A 23348-nucleotide genomic window follows, 5' to 3' on the forward strand; every position below is an offset into this window, starting at 1 on the left:
TTTAAACGTCGTATAAAGTCTTCTAAAACTTTTTGAAAAAATTTGTTGAAAATGATAAGGACAAATTTTCTATTAATATTTAGTGGATATTAATAAACAAAATCATTTATTATTAGCAAATTTCATTTTGATGATAAAAGATTATTTAACAACAATTGGCTACTCTAATGCGAACGAAAGAAGCTTCAAGATAAAGACAATTCAGACGATTGACAATTGTGATTGAAACAAAAATATACACATGATATTTGGTAATTATAATCTACGAAATATTGATTAATGCAAACACGTTTCCTTGTCTTATAGCTCAGATATTGTCCCATTTTCTATTGATTATTGTTATCTGCAGAAATCGACAACGATTAAACCATTCTCGTGGATATTTCATGTTCGGCTGAAGATTTAGGTTTAAAAAATCTTGTTGTTCTGGTAATTCAAAATACCAGACATAACTCAGATGTTTAACTAGAAGCTAGAGCAAGACCATAAAGTTGACAATCTCGAGCAAACTACCTCGATTATTCAGGGAAATCTTAACCAGATACTAATTCATGCGTTTTTAAGTACCATTACCATTAAAACCCTCACAAACCCAGGGCAACAAAATTACGGTCCCGGAATTAGTTTGTAGCCCCTGCTTGATACTCTAAGTTAGCATACAAGAAATTGATGGGGGGGGGGGTCAAGGAAACTGTTTATAACTAAAGGTATAGCTCAGATCGGTCCACCTAAATTATTACAAATCCCAGGAAAACAAATGATGCTTCACCAGCAGATCTCTCACTCCCTCCTTCATCGGTTTGCTATTTCCACTGGATTGATCAGCCGATGACTTTTTAGACGTCGTTGTATTCGTAATTCCTATAGTCTTGATAGCCACATTCTCTTTTGCAGCCTTAGAGGGAAGTTCTGTGTGAACATGCAAATTGAACCCAAACTCGCAGAGAATTCTGAGCTCACATTTAATTTGAACCCAGCCGGGCGAATTCATAAACGCTCCCTTGTTGTACCATTTGGCAATGACAGCCTCACAGGACGCCAGGATTTCGAGCCAGATATGAAGAACTTGTTCGTTGAGACCCATGCAGACCCAAGATCTGAATTTGGAATCCATTCCAACATGCACAGAATCGTGTGTTTGGTTTATTGATTGCACTGAACGGTATAATAGCTCTTCAGGTGTCAAAACTTTACCGTCCTCGTCCAAACGATAAGTTTTACACAAAACAAGCCGAGAATAAACAGAGTTGAAATCTTTCTCAACTTCTTTGATGGCAGCTTCTTCAATAAATAGCCACGGGTGACATTCGTGACCAATCATTGCTTGCTTCATTCCATGACGGAAAAACTTGTCCAAATTTGGGCACAAATGACCTCGAACAAGATCTGTAATCGTATCTGTAACTGAATCATCTCCAGCGTGCGTGTACTGTTTGCTTCGTTCGTCCAAAAGTTCCACAAATTTGGCAGGGAACCATCCTCGGATCCCATTAAGCTCCCCAACCCAACAATGCTCGTCTTTCATTGAAATGATTGTTATGACATCGTTTCTTTTGAAACCCAATTCATCGTCATCGTGACGTTCGAAGTCCAACAACGCTTTGGCCCTGCGACGTCTGTTCCTCGCGATTTTAAGATACCTTTCGTGATCTCTTTGATGTGACTCCAAGCTGTAATCCGCTGCAATTGACAACGTTTTGTACTTCTTCTCAGTGGCTTGAAAATGCCTCGCGATTTGCTGCACCGAATCTCGGAGGTCTGTAATAATTTCAGTTTGCTGTATATTTTTAACCTTTACAGTTTCGATGTCAGCCGTGTTGAAAAACAGATTCATCATCGACTTAGGTCTTCGCATTTGGCGTCTGTTTACAACTTGCTTATTGGCTCCGTCGTTAAGTTCGTGTCCTTTCGATTTATGTTCCTCAATCACAACCGTCATCTGCTTACGTCTTTGAGTCTCGATCAGCACTTCGGTTAAAGATCCCGCAGTTTTGGCAGAAGTCTGGAGCAATTTGTCGACGTCGGTGACCATGTCAGGTAGCTTGGCTAGTAAGTTGAAGATTTGTCCAGTGTTGGTCTGTTGAAGGATTTCGTCTTGGTGGAGTTTGAGCATTCCAAGTGTGATTTGGAACAGGACGACAGATCCATCGTAGAAGAGCTGGTCCCAGACTCTGAGGAGTACTTTGGTGTGGAAAACTCCAGAGAAGAGAGTGAGGAACCAGTGGAGAGTTATCAATGACAGTTCTATGTCATACTCCTTTAAGTGGATGTCTATTTCGGGCAAGTAGTTCATCACCAAGAGTCTCAAAACCTGAAACATCAACAAACATACAGCTAAACTGCATCAAATTTACAAGTCAATTATATACCGACTAACGTCACGCGAATTGCTATCAAACGACAGGCGCGGAAATTTACTTTAATGGGCGTCTTGCTTTGAAGTTAACTAACATAAGCGACTAACGTCTAACCGACTAACGAAATGCTCTCAAACGACCGGCGAGCGGTTGGCTTCGTCAGTAGCTAGCCACGGTATAGTGAGAAAGCTTCAGCGTAATTGAAGGGACGTGAGGTGAGCGCAGCGGGGGGGGGGGTTGCACCGGGGGCTGATGGGCGGGGGGCAACAGCGGGGGAGCACCGGTGGGAGGGCGGTTTTTGGCTGTACGGGGCCCTTAGAGCCTGAACGATGTGCAGGGATGGGGATTGGGGGGGGGGGGGGTGAAGTGAGAGGGGGCGGGGTGATGTGTGTGTGTGTGTGTGGGGGGGGGGGGGGGTGTCAACCTCTAAGAACCGCCCTACACACCATAAGTATGTCTCCAACAGTTTCTGTTGAAAGGCTCTCAGAGCACTTAATTCCCGCTGGGCGTTACCTGTTTATTCCGTTTTTGAGGACGAGAGGTCAAATGGGTCAGACAAAAAATCGGTCAAGCAAAAATCGCATTAAAAAAGACCAACAGGACAAATATAATTGCTACAAACTTCGTTTGAGAGCAATTAAAAAGATGGTTTATTGAAAGATCACATAAAGATTTACTTAATGATTTACTTTAAGATTTACTTAAAGATCACTGAAAAACGAACGCAAGCGTGACAAAGTCCCTTCAGAAGTCAACAAATGTTCTAGAACAAAAGCGCAAGAACGGCCAAGCAAAACATTGCATAAAAAAGACACATGTTCATAATAATTGCCTCAAACTTCGGTCGAGAGCAAGTAAAAGCCTTCAGTTGTCGGCTGGAATGGATAAAACCACAATTTTACACTCATTTCTGAAATCAATTCAAACTAAACGACCTATTTAGCAGCTGATTACTCACAAATATTACTTACTCACAAAAATATCGGCTACGCGAAACAGTATGATAGGGGGTCCTGGACACCAATCGTTATGTCATCAATGCTATCTTCTATAGCAGAAAAACAATCCGACGCTTTATTCTAATTCTGAAGAGATCGTTCTGTATGATATATGCACTAACATAATGAATGAACATAACCGATTAACGGCAGAGTCAAACTCTAAGAACCGCCTTTCACACAATAAATTTATGTCTCCAAAACAGAGAATCCGGTACTTAGAGTCTAATAAGCCGAAATGCTCGAAGAGAACTTAATGCCCTCCGAGCGTTACCTGTTTAGCCCGTTTTTGAGGCGGAAAAGTCAAATGGGTCAGACGAAAAATTGGTCAAGCGAAAAATCGCTAAAAAAAGACCAACAGGACTAACATAATTGCAACAAACTTCGTTTGAGAGCAATTAAAAATCTTACCTATTGGTAACATAACGAATTCACATTTACCTTTTGGTCAGCCTGGACTCCAATCAACGACTGTGTGTAGTACGATGCCGGCACTATATCCTCAATGATAGCTGTAACCATCCAAAACGTCTCCTCTTCCTCCATGAACAGCAGGAACGTCGCCGCAATTGTACCCATACCTTGACAATACCCAATCTCTGGGTACAGCCAGGCAAGGGCACGCAGCACCCGTCTCAGCCTCGGAACCCCGTACGATATCCCAGACGAAAAGAGTGCATTATTAGGCAACGTTCTCAGTAAGTCTTTCTCAATTTGGCGAGATGAAATTAAGTTATCGTCCATAGAGTGCTTCACAATTTCCACGTAGGAAATCTCAGACTTGACCTGCTTCAGTCTCCCACCCCCGAGACGTGACCAAATTTGAGGTCGCATGCAGTGCGGGATTCCTTCTTTGACCAACATACGAAGTTTTTCCGATTTGGGTAGAATGTCATCGACCTTGTCCCAAGTGAGGTCTCCAAGGTCGTTATTGCAAGTGAACTCGAGATGAGCTACCCATCTGAGAACTAAATTTGGGTCATCATTCAGAGGTTCACTTAGAAGTTGGATGCTATTTGGCTCTGCGTCATCTTCGCGGTCTTCTCGGAAGCCGAATTCGTCATACCTAAACGAATCTAATTGTAATCAATGCTTTCGGAATTTTTCGAAATTTTGTAAATAGTATCAGAATAACAGCTAATAGCAAAACCTTTTGGTGACAACAGTAAAAAAAATTGATCCGCCATGCATCTCGTTTAAAACGGTTACGCTCCCATTGCCGTAAATACTACGGGCAAAATAATGACCAACACTGTTGTGAGAGGTCACTGGTTGAATAAGAAAAGGGGTTCAATGTGTCAAGACTTTCTGGAAGTATCGTCAAAAATAGTCCATAAAATGCTCAAACATTACACGAATCCCGCTACTAAAGAATCCAGAATAGAATTGCAACAAGTATCATAGCTTGCGTGCAGAACGTATTTCAAGTAGAAGTACCTGAATTCGGGCGACAGTCTGTACTTCTCGCTTTGGGTCAACACACTCAAGATATCCTGTGGCCACATACTGGGAGTGAGAGCACTGAAGGGTCCATGGGCAGGAGGGAGGAAGGGTCCGAGAGGTTTGCCCAACTGGACCAGGAGTGGCTTGGAGGCTGAAGTACCCGGCTTGACCAGCACTCCTATGTCCTTGTCCAACCGACCACTTTTGTACACCTTAAAGAAATACTTTGCAAGCAAATGAAGAGAAAAATGAGCGTTTGAGCATCTAATGATGTTTATAGTAGTTAACTCAAACTTGAATGTAATTCATTTTTCATGTACCTTTTTAATTGAGAAATTGAGACACATACAAGCAATGCAATCATTTTGTCAACTTGTGCTCGAAGCTCCGATTCCTGAATTAAAACAATCAATTCTCAAGATACTCTCCAGGTTTATAGAAACTTTCGTCAATTCACCAAGATCGCATTCTAACTGTATCGACAGAAATACTACTCTTACAAACTTATCAGCGGTTTTTGCAAAAAAAACTGGTTCACCTTGGATATGTTTCTAGCTTCCTCCTCTTCGTCGAAAGAGCCACCTCGTTTGGCGTAGTAGCCCTGGACAAGACCAGGTGCGATACTCGACTTCATTAGTTGTCCAGGTAGCAATACCTTGGCCATGTCAAAGCAGTTCAAACTGTCCGCTCTGTTTACTGTCTCAGCCGCTACTTTCGTCGATATCGGCATCGAGATTTACCACTTTCTAGTTCATTTTACAAAATGAGCTCATTTGAAATACCTGAAAATTATTCATGTTCAGAAAATTCCTACTAAAATTAAAACATATGTGGATTAAACATGACAGCAGCCGAGAAAATGTGTGTGTGTGAAAATATTTGAAAATTTGACGAAAATCAACACACAATTTAAAAAAATCCAGATAGAGAGATTTAAAGATGATTAGCTAAACTTTAAGACCTAAAGCAAACTTAAAGCAAAAGGCTAAAGGCTCAAAATTCGATTTTCTCAAACAAAATCTTTGTCAAAAAAATCCACCATTAATGAAGCTTGCACAAATTAAAGTTGAGTGTTTCTGTTGTCTGAACTTAATTTCTGCTGACACAAGAATTTAATCGGATATTTTTTCAAAAATTTCGATGCCGCAGAAAACATTGATGCCTCATCACATCGCAGAAAAGGAAATTTAAAAATCATTAAAAATAAACCAATAAGTTAACGACGCACTTTGCCTGAGCTACGCTGAGCTCTCCACTTCTTCTTTCACTTTGAGATTTGAAGTTAAACAATAACAATTAGACAAAAATTAGAACTGCTGTATAATCCAGCCATTAAAAACTGTCTGCTAAAATCTGCAAAAACTTGAGCAGCCCCGAATTTCAAACTTTGGGTTGTTGTTCTATTTGTTTTTCTAATTTAAATATACGAATAAAAACATATCAGACTACCGTCGGGAGAATTGCTCTCAAACGACCGGCTAGCAGTTGGCTTCGTCAGTAGCCAGCTACGGTTTAGTGAGGCTAACTTTAGCTTAATTGAAGGGGCGTGAGGTGAGCGCAGCGGGGGGGGGCACTGGGGGGTGGGGTGATTGATAGGGGGTAACGTTGGGGGTGGGGGTCTCTTGCTGCTCGGGGCCACGTCCTTACGACCTGAACGATGTACAGGAGTGAGGATTGGGGTGGGGTTAAAGTGGGAGAGGAGTGAAGAGGTAAGCGAAAAATCGCATTAAAAAGACCATAGGACTAATGTAAATGCTACAAACTTCGTTTGACATTAATTAATAAACACGCGTACAGAGCTGCAACATCGCACGAGGTTTCCGTGCATACAATTTCCACCTTCTCTAAACAGTCGAAAATGCATCAGCACTTGAATAGAAAAGACGTAACACTCTCTATCTAGATCTCTGGTGTCGCATTTCTCAATCTTCAAAAATATACACTTTATTATCTACTCTTCTAAACAAAAGTAAAATTCAAGTATTTACAAATTAGCACAACCAACAAAGTAAGTTTCAAGACAGCGCAAAAGCTAAAGACTCTAAATGTTGAAAAGATCCTCGTTTGACAAACTTCCTGAGAAGTGACTGAATAAACGTGAATATATTATCAAATGTCTTGTAAGCCTGTTCAATTCCAGGCGCAACTGCGCTCAAATCCGCGTTTGAGTCTATAATCTTTTCAGATTGTTTCACGAATATGAGGAACGTGTTCAAAGCCGACATCAGAGCTGATCTCACTTTTGAAGACTCTGCGTTGAGAAGACATCTGTTCTTGAGAGTCGAGGCAAATTCCTCCACTGAGGCCATAACGTCACTGATAGTTTGAGCCTGAACAGAGAAAGAAATCGTTGCCGACTGTTTAATTAATTTTGAAACAATCAAACTTTTCGAGAGCAGGGGAAAATATCAGATTTATTTGTATAAAATAGCTTCGAAAAATTTACATTCGGAGCCACTGTTTTAAAAAATATGAGCTCTTTGTTTGTATACCATGCTATGTTTGAACGTCATCGTTAACAAAATTGCAACCGATGTATGCGAAATTACAAAATATGGTTAACCATTATTTTGTTCATTTTAATTGCTGACATGTAATGCAGAATCTTGACCACCTTATAAAGCCTAGTTATTTCGGCCCGCTTTAAGCTTTATTAAGTTTTTATTAAAGATAAGGAGCGTTCGGGAAACTTTGCAGGATTTGACAAAAAATGTTGATGACTGCCTATTCGGAACCAAAAGTATGTCTGCGATTCCATTTAAAAACGATAAAACTTAGCGGAGGGTAACTAACGGTCACATGTTTCAAAATTTTTATTTGAAAACTGTAAAAGGAGAGAGATGAAGATGAAGTGACAAATCATGTGAACACCTTTTCTCTCATTAGGATTGGAATTCTCTTCTAACATTTAACGTTCAAGTTCTTTCGAAGATAAATTGTTTTGTATTGAGGAACGGGAGATGAACCAAGAATTAAAAATATTGGGGGTAACTTTGACATGTATGGACATTCTAATTCGACCTGGCGTTCAACATCCGTTCAGTATCGGTGTTGAGGGAGGGCGGGGGAGGGGGGGGGGGGGGGCTGAAGAATTAACATATGTAATTCCAAATAAAGCTGGAGCCTAAAGTGTTCAAATCATTCTATTTCTTCAAATTCTTGCTATGTCTGATATGTAGCACTAAGTGAAATCTCAAACTCTCCATTTTTCTCTACAAGTTCTATATGCTAAATAGTACATGAAATTTCTTAGTACAACAAAGTTCACTTATATTGAAGTTATTACAAGATTTGCAGTGAGCCGAAATTAACCAAATAGGACAAATCGAACCTAGTTTCGACGAACAGCACACTTGTAAACAAAGATTGCGTCTTATCAATATGTTGCGGGGGCTCCTGTAAAGAATGAAATAATTGACCCCAAAACATTGATGACGTGATTAACCTTTTTAATGTTGACGTTCAGGAGACTGTGGGTCGCATGAACTATTCGCGTCATGAAATAGGTCTCCAAAACATTCACAAAGTGAATTATTCTAAATCTGAACCGGTAGAACAAATTCATCAATTTAGAACTAGTTCTTTCTTTTTGACCTTGAAAATATTTGTTCAACATCGATATCTTCAACCTGGTAGTCGAATATTTGGCCCATTTGATTTGAGATAGAAATACAAAAACTTGATTCAGAGTGTTGAAAACATCCGGCGAAAAGACGACACTAATAGGCCATCTCACGTTGACCATTATAACTAATTCTTTTAACTGGTTTATTACATTTTGGTTGAAACCCGAATCGTTTTTGACTGTAGAATTTATTGATGCTACAATATTTTCGTAAAACTCCTCTTGAAATCCGCCTCTATTGGCTTCGAAAACGTCTTGTAGTTTCAAGGTTAACATCGTCGGATCCTTCCATTTCTGTTTCCGTGAAATATCCTCAAAAAGGTCGAACAAAAACTCGTGCATTTCAGAAGCGTTTGACTGGAACAAATAAAGGGCCGAAATTCCGTTTGTAAACAACTCCATTTTAGCCGTTTTTATTTCAGAAAGCAGTAATCCATTAGCTAAATTCAAATCTTTTAAGATAAGTTGATATGTCGAACTTTTAGCACGCGAAATATTCCTTTTAAACAAAGGAATTGAGGCATCGACTAAATACTTTTCCGATTCATTGACTTTAATTTGAGTTTCAGCAAATTTCTCCAAATTGGTTGATGTATTTTGTTCGGAATCACTTTGAGCAAAAGATTGGTCGCGTTCAGCAACAGTTGTAGGTTCAAAATCAGATTTTGATTCATCAATTTTGAGCTCACTTTTATTTTCCGAAACGTCAAGCCAAAAGACCGAATTCAAATTTTTCTTGAATATTTCTGAAATGTCCGGCGGAAAATCTTTCGGTAAAAACTTTTCAGAGCTCGTTAGCATTTCAACTGATTTCGCTACATCAGTTAACTGTATGAAAAATTGACAATCGTCCCGGCTGAGAAAGTTAGCAGTTTCTGGTTGCAAGGAAAAAGCTTCTTTCCAGTACCTTGAAGAATTAATCGCAACTTCCGAATTCCTTTTGACGAAAAATTCGTTGGCTGTTGTTTGGTTCAAACCTCCGTAATTAATCCAGTTATGAAATATGTCTAATGAGCTACAGTACACAGCTGCGAATAAGTTGACAAAAGCCTTTATTGACAAAAAATTAGGAAAAGATTGTCCGAGTAAAAATTTATTCAGAATAAAGTTAGCCTGTTTCAGCAGCAACAAAGTGACTTTCGAAATGGCATGTGCCGCCAACTCCTTTTCTGGAAAAACTAAAATTTCTTGCATACTTGCGAATATTTCATTGCAAATAACTGCAAAAAATGCAAAAAATGGTTTCCAGTTTGATAATTCTTGGCAAAATTGAAGTAAAGTATAAGTAGTAAAATCATCTTTAGCTTTTTGCTCGATTTTGAGCAAAAATTCTTCAAAGAGCTGTAAAATTTCATGCCTAAAAGCTTGCGTGAATTTGGTTAATGCTAAACAGTTAACTACCGAATCAAAATCAACGCAAAGTTGTCGGCAAATTGTGACGTCATTTCTCAATTTAAGAACACTTTCAAGAGTTCGTTTTAGTGATTCGAAACTTAAATGGGTTAGAAAAATATCAGAATTAACAATGAAACTTTCATTATCAAATGATCTGATAAAAATTGTCACGTTAATTTCATTACTCATAAGCGCCCAGATACATTCACGTATTATCGTAACTTCAGTTAAACATTTTGATGAAGATTTGACCGGTTTCATCAACGGGTTAAAGCTTCTCATAGCCACAAACGACCTACTAAAGAATGCATTTTCGTCGTTATTCGGATCAGAAATCAATTCCCGCTGAAGTTTCTCAAAATTTCGTCCCATCCGCCAATAGAATTTGCTTTCATCGATATTATGAAATGTGAACTCAACGTGTTTTAAACTGAAAACATTTTCAACTTCATTTCCGCTGTTTTCAGAATCACTTGAGTGACCCGATTTCAAGTCAGTAGCCTCATCGTCCGAGGCTTCGAAAACTAGAGGTTCCTTTTGAAATCTGGCTGTTAACAATTCGAGTTGATTGTATGACTTGGATCGATTTTCTGATGTATTCTTAGCTTCGTCATCACAGTCCCAATCACTCAAATCTGATTGGTTATTGTCATCAACATCGGCATCATCATCCTAATAACAGAGCCCTTCTTACAAAAAAGCAAGTTAAATTCATAACACTGCAAAATGTTTACCTTCAACGTTATAGCGAGATTGAAATAGCTAACTTCATAACTCCTCATTGGTAAAATAAGGTCGCGTGAGCAATTATACATTAAAAAATCAAGAAAACTCGGCGCTATATTTACAAAAAATATTTTAAATAACCGATATCCGGGAGCGCCAATTTGCATTAAGCTGCGGTGTTACGTTCCATTGAGTTTGATTAAGACTTGATAGAAGCTAAAAGTATGTTAGCATTCTGTCGAAAAAACGAACTAGATTTTTTTTTCAATTAGGGCCCAAAACGGTAAAAAAAAACAATTTGTTGCAAATGAGGGGGCTAGGTTCCTGTCCTACTAAGCGATAAGAGTTGATAAAGAGCCGAATGTTCTGCTACAATTTTTTAGGAAGGTGATGAAAATTTTCGGCCAATAGACGAGTTTCAGTTGAGTTATCTTTCTCATATGCCAAAACCACAGAAAAGCTTCGAAATACATAAACATAACTGGCAGATGACCAGAACATAGCCGCAATAGCTTCGTAGATCTGCAGTCTCAAAAAGATAGTTAAAGAAACAAACCAAAACATAGCTGGCAGATTGCCAGAAAATAGCCGCAATAGATTCGTAGATCGGCAGTCTAAAAAAAACAGTAAAAAAGACAGACCAAAAAAATTCGTCTTTTCATTGAAGGCTGATCTGTTATATTTTGATTAAAAATCTGTATAAGTTATTGCTGCCTCTATTAGCTGATCTCAAATATCCTTCATTTAGAGTGATACACACCCATTTGATCTTATCTCTTTGAATTAAAGTAAATAAAAGTCAATTTCAAAGTGAGGAAGTCATTTTTGAGAGTGAGGTAAGTCAAGTGTGACCAAAAATTTAATCACGCGCATGAACAAAAAAACTCGCTCCACTAAGAGCGAAAAATGACGTCACACATGCAATTCAGTTGAAATTGCATGAACGAATGAACAAAAAATGGCTGTGACGTCATATGGTCGTAACAAAAATCATGACGACGAAATAAAAAAAAACCAAGAGAAGGCCAATAATAGCCTCAGCTATCGCTGTGCGGCTATTAAAAACTTCCTTTCATTAAACGAAGTGGTGAGATGTTATATTTTGACTAAGAATCTGTATAAAAAGAAAGCTGCTTCTGTTAGCTGGTCTTGAAAAACCTTCAATTTGACACACATTTGCTAATCTCTTTGAACTAAAGCAAAGAAAAGTCGATTTGCGACAGAGGAAGCCCCTTTTGTGAGGTGACCAAAAACTTATTCACACGATTGAAAACTCGTTCCACTAAGAGTGAAAAATGAAGTCACGCATAAAATTCAGTTGAAATTGAATGAGCGAGTGAATGAAAAGCAGATTTGAAAAGGTTGTGACGTCATATGGTCTTAAGAAAAACTTTGGTCGACGGAATAAAAAACAGCAGGACAAGTCGTGTCCTGCAATATAAAGAATTTTCAAAAATAAAATACTAGACGTAGAATGCACAATAGATCGATAGTGAAATCCGCTAAAAATAAATCCGATCAAAACATTTTAAAAAATTAGCAAAAACCCAAGTCAAAGAGCCGCATGTGAACAAAAAAAATCGCCATCGAGAAAGCGAATTTTGTTCAAACGCCATTTTCTCACTTTGAAATTGGAGTGAAAACAATTTACGCCCCAAAACCACTCGCTTCTTTGCATCACTTCCTGTTTCAGTTAGACCAAATCATAACTTCAATTCGACTTAAAAATGTGTGAACAATGAGTGAAAATGTATGACCAGCTTCTAAACACAGCGCCCCAATACAATTAAAATTTTTTGAGTTGTAAACGAAGCTGACAGATTGCCAGAAAACAGCCGAAATAAGCTGCTCTCAAATAACCTTCATTTAAATTGACACACACCCATTTGACCTTATTTCTTTGAATTAAAGTAAACAAAAGTCAATTTCAAAGTGAGGTACCCATTTTTGAGAGTAAGGTAAAACATTTGACCAAAAATTTACTCACGCGAATGAACAAAACAACTAGCTCCACTAAGATTGAAAAATGACGTCACGCACGCACTTCAGTTGAACGAATGAACAAAAAGCAGAATTGAAGTGATTGTCATGTCATATGGTCGTAACAAAAATCTTGACGAAATAAAACATAGCCGGAAAATAGCCGCGATAGACGCTTGGGGCCTTCCATGAATTGAAACAACTAAAGAGATTAGATAGACAGATCGACCACCAGTCCTTTAATAGACCACAAGCACTAGACTTTTTGGGTTAGCTTTGGACTGTCATTTTTATGAGACACATAAGCTCTGAGGAGAAAGCCCTAATAGGGCTTTTCAAAATTAGGATCTTTTCCGTTTGTGCCCCCTCAGCTTAGTGGGCGCATATTATTTGCATCCTCAGATGCACGTGCAATAATTTTTTACAAAATGACTTACTATGTAATGGCACGTGCTCTGTAACTGGGGGCGCATAACGTACTGGGGGCACAAACGGAGAAGACACCAAATTAATATCCGAAATCAAAAACTCTAATAATCAAGAATTAGTGCGTATATGTTTGTCACTACTTAGATGCACACTATTGACCTTTAACAAGTAAATGTTCATAAAACTTAAAGTTCCATAAGTGAGTTCAGAAGTCATTTCTTTGAGTGAGGTAAGTCATTGAAAAAGTCAATTCCAAGTAGTCAGGGTAAGACGAAACAAAAATCTGTTAGACGAAGTAAAAAAACATAGCAGGACAAGTCCTGACGTACAATTCAAAGAACTTTCATTGACTAAACAAATAACTAGACCTAGAACGGACTATGAATGGATTGGGAGAACCATTTAGAAAAAAAATCCGACCCAAAAAATCAAAACAGAAAAAATCAAAGTGAAATTGCCGCATGTGAACAAAAAACCACTAGCGAGAAAGCGAATTTTTGTTCAAACACCGTTTTCTCACTCTACTTTAAATTCAGAGCGAAAAAATTTCACGCCGCAAAACCACTCGCTTTTTCGCTCCACTTCCTGTTTCGGCGTGACCAAAATCACTACTCCAATTTGACTTCAAAATCATGAAAATGTGTGAACAGATCTTAAAAAAAAAGACAGCGCCCCAATACAATTCAAATTCTTTGAATTGTAAAAAAAATTAGGAGCGCTATAATAGCCGCCTGGAATTGAGGACGCGGCTATTAAAAAATCATAGCACGACAAGTCCTGAAGCACAATACTAAGAATCTATTGACTTAACAAAAACTAGACCTAGAACAGACTATGAGTGAATTGAGAAAACCATTTCAAAACTTTTTTTGAAAAAAAAACAGAAAATCACTATTCCAATTTGACTTCAAAAATCGTGAATGTGTGAACAGATCATGTAAAAAACCAAGAGAAGGCCAATAATAGCTCCAGCTATCGCTTAAAGGTTATTAAACAAAAGAGGGTCTGGTTGGTACAAAAACCAATTCGAAAAATCGAGCGTTACAAAGCCTAGATATTCCATGTCTAAATGTTTTTATTAGCTTTCTTATAAACGTTGCATGTGTGTCGTACTCTCTCAGTACTAATGACTAGTCTAAGTTATGGCCATGAAGTTAATAATAGAGGTTAAAACTCACTAGAATGAATCCGTTAGCTCTTCTGTTGCTAATGAGCCAATCTGTCCACAGTTTGACATCTTCGTCCTCCTGGTCTTGAGTCACCCACTGCAGTTCAGGGGTGAAATCATGACCTATCAAAACATAACAAGGTCAAAACAATAAATTCATTAGAGCACAAGGTACCATTGGTATCAAAGAAAAAGATTTTTAAAACAATAAGTGTCGGGCTAAAAAAGTTTTAAAACAAGATAACTGCGAAATGAGCATCGAGTTCATTTCGTCATCGTATGAGGTCGAAGAAACTTTTTCTTATCATCAAAACTGAACTCAGAAACTGTACTGACCACTTCATGCTCATAAAACAATCCAGGAACTCACATATCTGATGATTACAGATCTTTTGACCAGAAACAAAGAGCCACAGTTACGGAGTTCTTCAGAATTCCGCATAATCTTGCCTCTCGCTTTCTACAATACAGATGCATCAGTGAGTCAATATTACTGATTAAAACAATCCCTCAAGGTTATGTAGTCCTCCCCACCCCAAGTATAAAAAGATTGGAGAATAAGATCAGAAAGCAACCGATAACACTTTCAATTGGGTAAATTCAACACAAACCTGTCGGCTGATGGGCACAGAGGTGCAAAAATGAGACACACCCGAAGTGGAAGTCACTCATCGCAGCATTCTCCTCAAACTCTAACTGGGTAAAATTATCAAACAGTTTCACCAACAGGTCTGCTTCTGGCAGCTTATTGTGAACTCTAAACTTATGTTCCAGTCCTTCGACCGTTCGCTGTACTGCGTGGCTGTTGACATCAAGATATCTGTGATGTTTTAAAGTCCATTTGGCCGATTTTTCGCATTTCTGGGCAACGTCTGTTAACATCGATTCCTCCTCAGTTATATGCAGAATCAACCTCTGAACAAGGTTCTCAACTTCTTTCGTGTACGCAAACATAACACAGTCTAAAACTATTATTAACATGACTGATAGCAGTTTGATAACAAACCAAATTATGCGGCTTCTTATTGTGATCCTGATTGTGTTAAGAACTAAAGGTAAATCAGATGAAACCGGTTTTGAAGACCAATTGTTTTGGTTTTATTTTTGAACATGACCTCAGCCGACCTTTTGAATTCATGTCATCACAGTGATTGACTAAGATTGTGCGAAATAGGATAACTCCGATTTTCAGGTAAAAACGCACAGAAAACAGTGAATAGAACGATCAAAAAATCAAAATGAACATGAACCAACTAACGTCGGACAAATTACTCTTGAACAAAAATTTGCGGCAATTTAATTCAGAGGGGGCTGTAGCAAAGAAAAACTTTTCTTTATGGGTACAAAAAAAACAACTTGGGAGGGATTCGAAACCTCGACCTCCTCCGTCTTAGGCTGCAGCGCTTTCCCCTCAGCTATCAGGTCCTTCTCATCTAGCTTATCAATCAGGTCCTTACCAATCGCTTTTTTGCAACGCAGACTCAACTTCTCAGTATGAGCAATTCTGTTCAAGCAAAAAAATCAAAAGTCAATTGTGAAAAAGTCACTCCAGTAAAATCGAAAGAATGTTCTAGAACAAAATTGTCAACCCAAGACACAGACGTTTACAATAATTGCTTCACACTTCGTTCGAAAGCAATTTAAAAGGGTGAACAATCGAAATGAGCAAACATAACCGACTAACGTCGGGCGAATTGCTCTCAAACGACCGGCGAGCGGTTGGCTTGGTCAGTAGCTAGCCACGGGGGGGGGGGTGCACCGGGGGCTGATGGGGGCAGCACTGGGTGGGGGGGGGGGGCAAAAGCGCGGTGGGGGGGGGGGGGTGGAGCCAATAGTGGGGGTGGGGGGTCAACAAGGGGGGGGGGTGTCAACCTCTAAGAACCGCCCCTCACACCATAAGTATAAGTCTCCAAGACAGTTTGAGCTGAAACAGACCTGAAAGGCTCTAAGAGCACATAATACCCGCTGGGCTCTACCTGTTTATCCCGTTTTTGAGGACGAAAAGTCAAAAGCGTCAGACGAAAAATTGGTCAAGCGAAAAATCGCATAAAAAAAAGACCGACAGGACTAATATAATTGCTACAAACTTCGTTTGAGAGCAATTAAAAAACAGCGAAATTGTTTTCTAAAGTCAAATCAACGAATTGCTTTCGAACTACAGGCGGGAACTCGACTGTTTTCTAGCACGCTGTCAACTTGAAGGCGTGGGTCCGTAGGTTGGTAGTGTGTAATAAGGTCTCTAAGGGCCGAGAGCTAGGGGGTTCACAAGGGGGTTGATAGACCTAATTATAGACGTCGATTAAAATTTAAAGCGGACCAACGAAAAAAAATTGAAACTCTTTCTATTTTTTGACGGTAATCTACCGCCACTTGAGTTCAGCTGCCTATATGTCTGCATGGAAGAGAAAATAAGATTACACAAACCAAAAGTCAAGGAACTTGCAGTCAAAATGGCACAGCAAAAATGTTACAGCAAATGGAACAGCAAAAAAGACACGCCACAACAATATATGCTTTGACATTTTTGTTTAACTTCAAATGTTTCTCAAACTTATGGTCAGTTTTTCTCGGAAAAGCGTAATCAAGGATCAAATGTCAATTATGACAAAAGAGGGCAGACACAAACAAAGCTCATTTATTTTCCAAATAGCTGAAAAAATCAATTAGTCCTTAACATGAGCGACACTTCAAATTAGAACTAATATCTACTGATATATGGAAAGCGACAAAGGAGACTACTCAGGTTAAGACTTCAATTTACAGTAGCTAAAACATCTAATGAGAAACTACTTAAAATTCCATATTAACAAACGCATAAAAATCCGTCAACAACAAAACAGCCTCTTATTTTTTATCTCTTCTTTAATTTTTTTTCACTAAACAAAGCAATCCCTGGGACTCATTTTGCTGTTAAATTCATTATAAATCATTGGTTATGAAAACCACACTACCTGTACTCAAAATGTAAAAAGAATATATTAATTCCTGTAAATCGACAGTTGATTGAGCGCTGAGTCATTAAAGGATATTTTGAAAAATTAGCTGAATAATAAGTTTTGCAGACACGAAAGCAATTTCAATACAAATGATTGAATACATTAATTATAGGACTCACAATGATTTATAATTTGATCACTTCGTATAGCCCTCGCCTGCATTTACAGCTAAATATGTGCTTATATCAAGAATATTGCAATCAAAAATTGCTGCACTATGATATATTGATCTGTTCGTCAATTTTACAGCTCATTTTTCAACGATTGGTTGGTGCCGAGGTGCAGATATCTTTCAAAAGAAATTCAGAACATTCAAGGACCTCATTTGCGAAAAAGCCTTTTCGACTACTTGCTTTTTCAAAATTTCCTGACAATTTTAAATATTAGCAAAATTTTGTTTCACTTCTCATATTCATTAAATGACTTCCTCTTTTCACCGTTCAAATTAAAGCTAAATTCACTACTTGAAAGTTGGAAATTACTAAACCACTGATAACATTATAAGCAATTTTCCTCCATTTTTAGTCATTTTTGTTAAGAAAAAGCACTCCACCGGTACTCAGAAAAAGATACTAATTCCTGTAAATTGACAGTTCATTCAGCGCAGGATCTCAGTTTTAACTAGAGCACTTTTGAAACAACTTTCTCATCTCACAAATATCTTCTGCAGCAACGAAAGAAATTTCATTAGAATCTGTTAAAACATTAAATATAGGGCTCAAAATGATTTTTTAATTTCTTCATCAAAAATAACTAATTAGAACTTTTTGTGACCCTGGCCTGCATTTACAGCTACATGTGAGCTTATATAGGTATAAAAAAGAACGATGCATTCAAAATTTAGCCGCACTATGACAGACAAGGTAGTATTGACAGTTCAATTTTTTTTAAGATGTGCTGGTTTTCAGGTACGGATATCCTCCAAAAGAAGTTAGGGTTATTCAGACTAAATTGCAAGGTAGCCAAAATAGCCTCTCAATAGATTGCTTTAAGTCTCAAAGTTCCTATGAAATATCGCAGTTTGAGTACTTTCCGATACATATCAGTCTTGTATTTTGAGACTACAGAAAGTTTTCATCAAGCAGCCCAACAAATTTCTTCCAACAAGTAAGTTGTAAGTTAAGGAAAAGACCCTCCTTTCACCGGGTTCTCTGTAGTTGCTCCTTTATATCATTTAGAGAAGATAAAATCTTTTTTGCCTGTTTTCTTTCTCGAAAACTTAAGCAAAATCTTAAACTTCGCCTCGGATGTTCATTAAAATTAATTCCTCCACTCATAACTAACATTTACTTTGCCATTACAGAAATAAAACTAATGCTAACTTTATAAAAGTTGAAAAAATTATCTGGGCCATCAATTAACCGAAGCCTATTGAAACATTAACAATTTTCTTAGTTTTTAGTTCTTGAAAATTCCGCCCTAGTGTCTTTTTGATCATAAGAGATTAGATAGATGATGGATTTTAATGACATCAAACATCTCTTTTTAATCCTTGTTCTTACTACTTTCCATATTTCAATCACACTTGTATGCAATTCAGAAGCCAGAAAACAGCTGCCACTGATTTCAGCAAAACCGATTGGGATTTAAAGAACAAAACAAAGAATAAAATAACTGTTGTACAAAAACATCTTTAAAGTGCGAACAATTTTGATTTCATTTTATAATTAGATAAACACTTGTTTCTTAATAAGAGGATATAGGCGCTAGTATCAGTAAAGTTCAAGTAGTGGGCATCTAGAATTCGGGTTTAATGGGCTTATCCGGTTTCCATTTTCAATTCAGTTTAATTTCCAATTTGACACTGTTGATTGTAGTTTGTTTTATTGAGCAATTCCTGTTTAAAAGCACCTGCAGCAGAATGAAAGAGTGAATAGCATAGAGAAGTAAAAAAAAATTCACGTTCATGTTGAAAAGTCTGTGAACTAAGGTGGAGCAAAACGAAATTTGTTCTACGACAAAAGCATAGCTGGACGTCCTGACAAAATTTGGACGTCCAACCAATCAACTTTAAAACGACAAATTGAAAACAGAAGCCCAATAGCTCACAAGTAGCAACTCCAACCAACTTATTTTCAACATATCTTCCATTGAAGTTTCTGTACATTATGCATAATAGGATAAGAAAATAATACATACTGACGTACAACACAGGGAAAAACAACGGAAACAAACAACACATTTGAAATCTGATTAATGTTAAAAGCACAAACCTCTGAACAAATTGTAATGCATTTTTGTAATTGTTGCCTTTATTGACTAAATACATGCCTATTTAATAACACAAAACACCCAGAAAGGTCAAAAAAGCAAAAATGAATAGAAAACATTTCAGTGAAAAAATGGAGTCTCAAAGTTTCAAATTTCCCCTGAAGTAAAATAGCCTGAAGCAGTAAATAAATGAAGCCTGATAAAAAAATGAACCGAAAAAAGAAGTCCTAAAAGCATAAAAACACAAGAAAAAGACAGTAATTATTGTTGCCAAAAAACAACTCAAAATTATCAGAAACTAACTGAAAAGGTGAACAAAACAACTAAACTAATTGACTTCAATCAAAACACCCATAATACAAAAAAATGAAAATGGATAACAGTAAAAATAGGGTATAAAACTGGAAATGACAACAATAAGTTAAAATTGCATCTAAATGTCTAATATTCCCTTATGATGGTCGGAAACGCTTCTAAGTAAATTAAGTGCAAAAACCACTTCAACTAAAAAAAGTAAGAGTTAAATTTAAAAGCCACAAGTGAAAAATTCGCTCGCTTAGACTAAATTTTTCAAACCTACTTTTATATCATATCATTCAAAAACCGTTACCAACAAAAGAACTACACTAACTTTCTCTGTTCTTCTACCGATTGACCAAAGCAATTGTTTTCAAAGCATTGATTTTCACGCCCTGTTTAAGAACATTTCGACCTTACGAAGATTTCCGGAAGCCATTCAAAGATCGTCTTCCCCAAAAAGCCTTTGGAATATCTTTAACATCTAAAAACCATAAAATCAATCTGAAGTCAAATAATACAAAAAACTAGCCAGCAAAAAAGCTTAAACGAAAAAATTTAAGTTTCTCCTTTAATAATAGTGCACATACAAACAAGAAACCTTCTTTCGTGCACTTGATATCGAGAACAGGCTGAAAAAATAGGCAGGTCATAGTAGGCGGACAAACTTCCAACTTGAACAAAAAAGTAAAAACGATAAAACTGAGAAGTTAAAAATTTATAAAATGAAATCATATTTCTCAGTGAACTATTTTTGATACCAACAAACTGTAATCAATTTTTAATTGACAACGCGAACGCCTACAACCAATTGACACTTATTCAATTCCCAATAGATGTAATAAAACAAAAGAATGGATCAAAAATTGCTAAATTAGTCCAAAAGTTCACGCGGAAAAGTCCATAAAAGACACGTTTACAACAATTGCTTCAAACTTTGTGAGAGCAATTAAAAACCACTCATTCGCTCCGCTCTTTTCAAATTTTATCAGCAGGGACACGTATTTCACGCGTTTCACTTCCTGAGTCAATTTCACTCCAGATAATTATTGATTGAAAAAAGACTTCTCTAGTAGTTTTCTGAATCGTGAAAAATCCCCTCGTTGAGTCGTAAAAACAGACAGAGCCCCAAATGTCAGCTGTCTTTAAATTAAAAAATGGGCCGCTATAACAGCCGGTTGAGATTATGAGGCCGAGTATTAATGGTTAGAAGGGTCGCAAAATTAGATTCCCATATTCCTCATAAGTATTCGTGAATTTGATAACTAGGCATTAAATACGATTTTCACGGTTCCAAAGTTAAAACTCTTTCAGCTTAAAAAAATTCTCAGCAGCTTCAGGTAAGGGTAATAAAATAGGCAATTAAGGGCTCATAGGATCAAAAACAACTTCCTAATCAATATATCCGAAAATTGTTCCAATTAAACTTCAGCAGTAACTTGCATATATGGCCAACGTTATAGTATTCCTTTAAGCCATATGTTGCACTCTTCTACTAAAAAGATTTTGCGTACAATGAAAGTCATTCCTTTGAATATAAAAAGTTGAAAAACGCGTCTTGTTAAAAACTATCAGTTCTGGGAAATGAACTAAATTTTGAGCATGATTTAATGACATCGAAGAAGGTAGCCTTAGAGCAGCTCATTAAGATAACAGTTGTTCAAAGCACTCTCTATTGACCTTCGAATTTTCATTGAAAAAATGAACTGGTTACCCGCTTAGTGTACTTTTGACCTCCATTTAAACCCTAAATTGTGGGTTAATTGGACTAATTTCTTTTGTTGATTTGGGTCGCCAAATCTGCGCCTCTTCTCTGAATTTACAAACAATAACGCCCTCAAAATTATAAAAGGGTCACCATCTCGGTAGAGATGAGTATCTGCAACACTGCATTAAATACAGCTGACAATGATTATAGTAACAAATAGTTATAAAAAAATTAAGATTGAAACTAAAAATTAACATTAAAAAAAAGAAAAATTAAACAAAGATTGAGAAAAATTATGAACGATAATTGTTGAAGTGCAATTCCTGTGATGTACTATTGTCACATGAATTGCTTTCAAACGACGGTCGAAGCCCCAAATTTTAAATTCTACCCTCTCTCAGTTTTAAAGGCGGAAGGGGAAGTTAAACCGACCAAAGTAATGGAGGAATTAGAGCTCATTTTTGGTCACTTAAGTGATTTGAATTGAAATGAAACTAAAATCGGGAACTCATTTTAATCAAGCGCGCGCAAAAAAATCAGTACATTTTAATCGTCTTAGATTTAAATTTGAAACCTTATTGAAGCTTGGAAACAAACTAGGGATATTTTAGAAATATTGGGAAATTAGATACACTTTAGGGGTACTGGGCTGTCATGATCAAAGCAAAAACATGAATTCGATAATTAGTTCACAAAGATTTATGAAAAGAAAGGTTTTGTTCATGCGGGAGGGGGGGTATGTTGTATTTCGAGGGCTGCAGTTGTTAAACAGCGGGGTATCATGCATCACAAAATTATAGTTTTTCTGAGAAAAGAAAAGTAAAAGTACAATTTCACAAAAATCACTCACGCCTTTCCTACTCTGTGTCACCTGTCATGAGATTAAACAAAAATTTACGTATTGAAACTAAAGAGAATTGAATAATCGAGAATATTGTCCCGAGAATTGCTTAATAATCTTGTTTTTAAAGAAATTGTCAGGTGATTTTCTATGATAACATCGATGAATCATAGTTATTGCATCTGGCCAAATATTCGATGTTTCATTGTATTTTAGTTTCAATACTTGTACTTACAACATGAGAAAAGAAAGCATGAATTTGTTGTTTTTCTTTACTCATAAATAACTGCAAGTGTCATTAGACATGCTCAAACAAATCTAGTGCTCGCCCTTGCAATTTTTTTCAGAAAATTACACCGTTGCTAAAATAAGCGCATTCTAGAAAATGTTTACTGTAAAATTGCTCTGTGAACATTTTCTATTTATCAGCCAAGCTGTTACATAGGTATTAGAATATATATATATACGTTTGTGAAGTATTAGATCGGAGCTCGTTTATTTAATCAATTCATTTATAGGTTGAAAGAAGTCACAAATACAAATCTGCAGTAATAATTTGGTTCAAATTTGCAGTTTGACCTTGGCTAGACTCAATAACAAAGAGACATTTTCTGTGAATTCATGATATTGTTGATATAGTTATTGTAATAGTTGTATTTGATTAGCCGAATAAGTCGTTTCAGATATTCTACCTACTCGCTCTAGTGCATAATTATTTCAGATTAACAAGATCAACTGTTTCGATTCCTGTTGAATATGACTAACTACATTACTGTTTGTTAGAAATAAAGCTTGTTTTCAGAGAAATAAAAGACAACACGACTAACATCGAAAGAATTGCTCGCGAACGACGAGGGAGGGGGGTCATTAATAACCTCATTTCAAGGGGCCTAAATTATTCTTATAAAAAGTTTTAGTTTTCGTTTAAACTTTTTTTTTCATTTAAACTCTTTTAACAGTAAACTGCCGCCAAGTCAAGCCTGATGATACCGATCGTAAACTCAAATGGCCTGACAAAAATTGATCCAGCGAAAAATTGTATAAAAACGAACAACCGGAAGCAAACGGGAAAAGCGGAGGTCGTTAATGGGGAAAGATTTAAATTCGTTATTTTTGACGGATTTACTCCTGTTCCGTATCATATTCTTCGATTCCTCAAAAAACTTTTGGCCGA

At 37.1% G+C, this 23348-nt stretch overlaps 2 protein-coding genes across 2 annotated transcripts; both read right to left on the reverse strand.

Moving 5' to 3' along the window:
- Positions 1-659: 659 nt before the first annotated feature.
- LOC142343246 (small G protein signaling modulator 3-like) lies at positions 660-5576 on the reverse strand. Its single transcript, XM_075395023.1, has 4 exons — positions 5337-5576; positions 4793-5010; positions 3797-4421; positions 660-2311 (listed from the first exon to the last, which is right to left on the reverse strand). The coding sequence occupies exons 1-4, from the start codon at positions 5526-5528 to the stop codon at positions 737-739; spliced, it is 2610 nt and encodes an 869-aa protein (XP_075251138.1). The 5' UTR covers positions 5529-5576; the 3' UTR covers positions 660-736.
- Positions 5577-6726: 1150 nt separating this feature from the next.
- Positions 6727-15290, reverse strand: LOC142343247 (gamma-tubulin complex component 5-like). The gene is made up of 4 exons (XM_075395024.1): positions 14733-15290; positions 14132-14244; positions 8244-10490; positions 6727-7128 (listed from the first exon to the last, which is right to left on the reverse strand). The coding sequence occupies exons 1-4, from the start codon at positions 15100-15102 to the stop codon at positions 6814-6816; spliced, it is 3045 nt and encodes a 1014-aa protein (XP_075251139.1). The 5' UTR covers positions 15103-15290; the 3' UTR covers positions 6727-6813.
- Positions 15291-23348: the final 8058 nt, after the last annotated feature.

This window comes from Convolutriloba macropyga, chromosome 7 (assembly GCF_964194025.1).
Source record: "Convolutriloba macropyga chromosome 7, txConMacr16.3, whole genome shotgun sequence".
In the NCBI taxonomy this organism is placed as follows: domain Eukaryota; kingdom Metazoa; phylum Xenacoelomorpha; order Acoela; family Convolutidae; genus Convolutriloba; species Convolutriloba macropyga.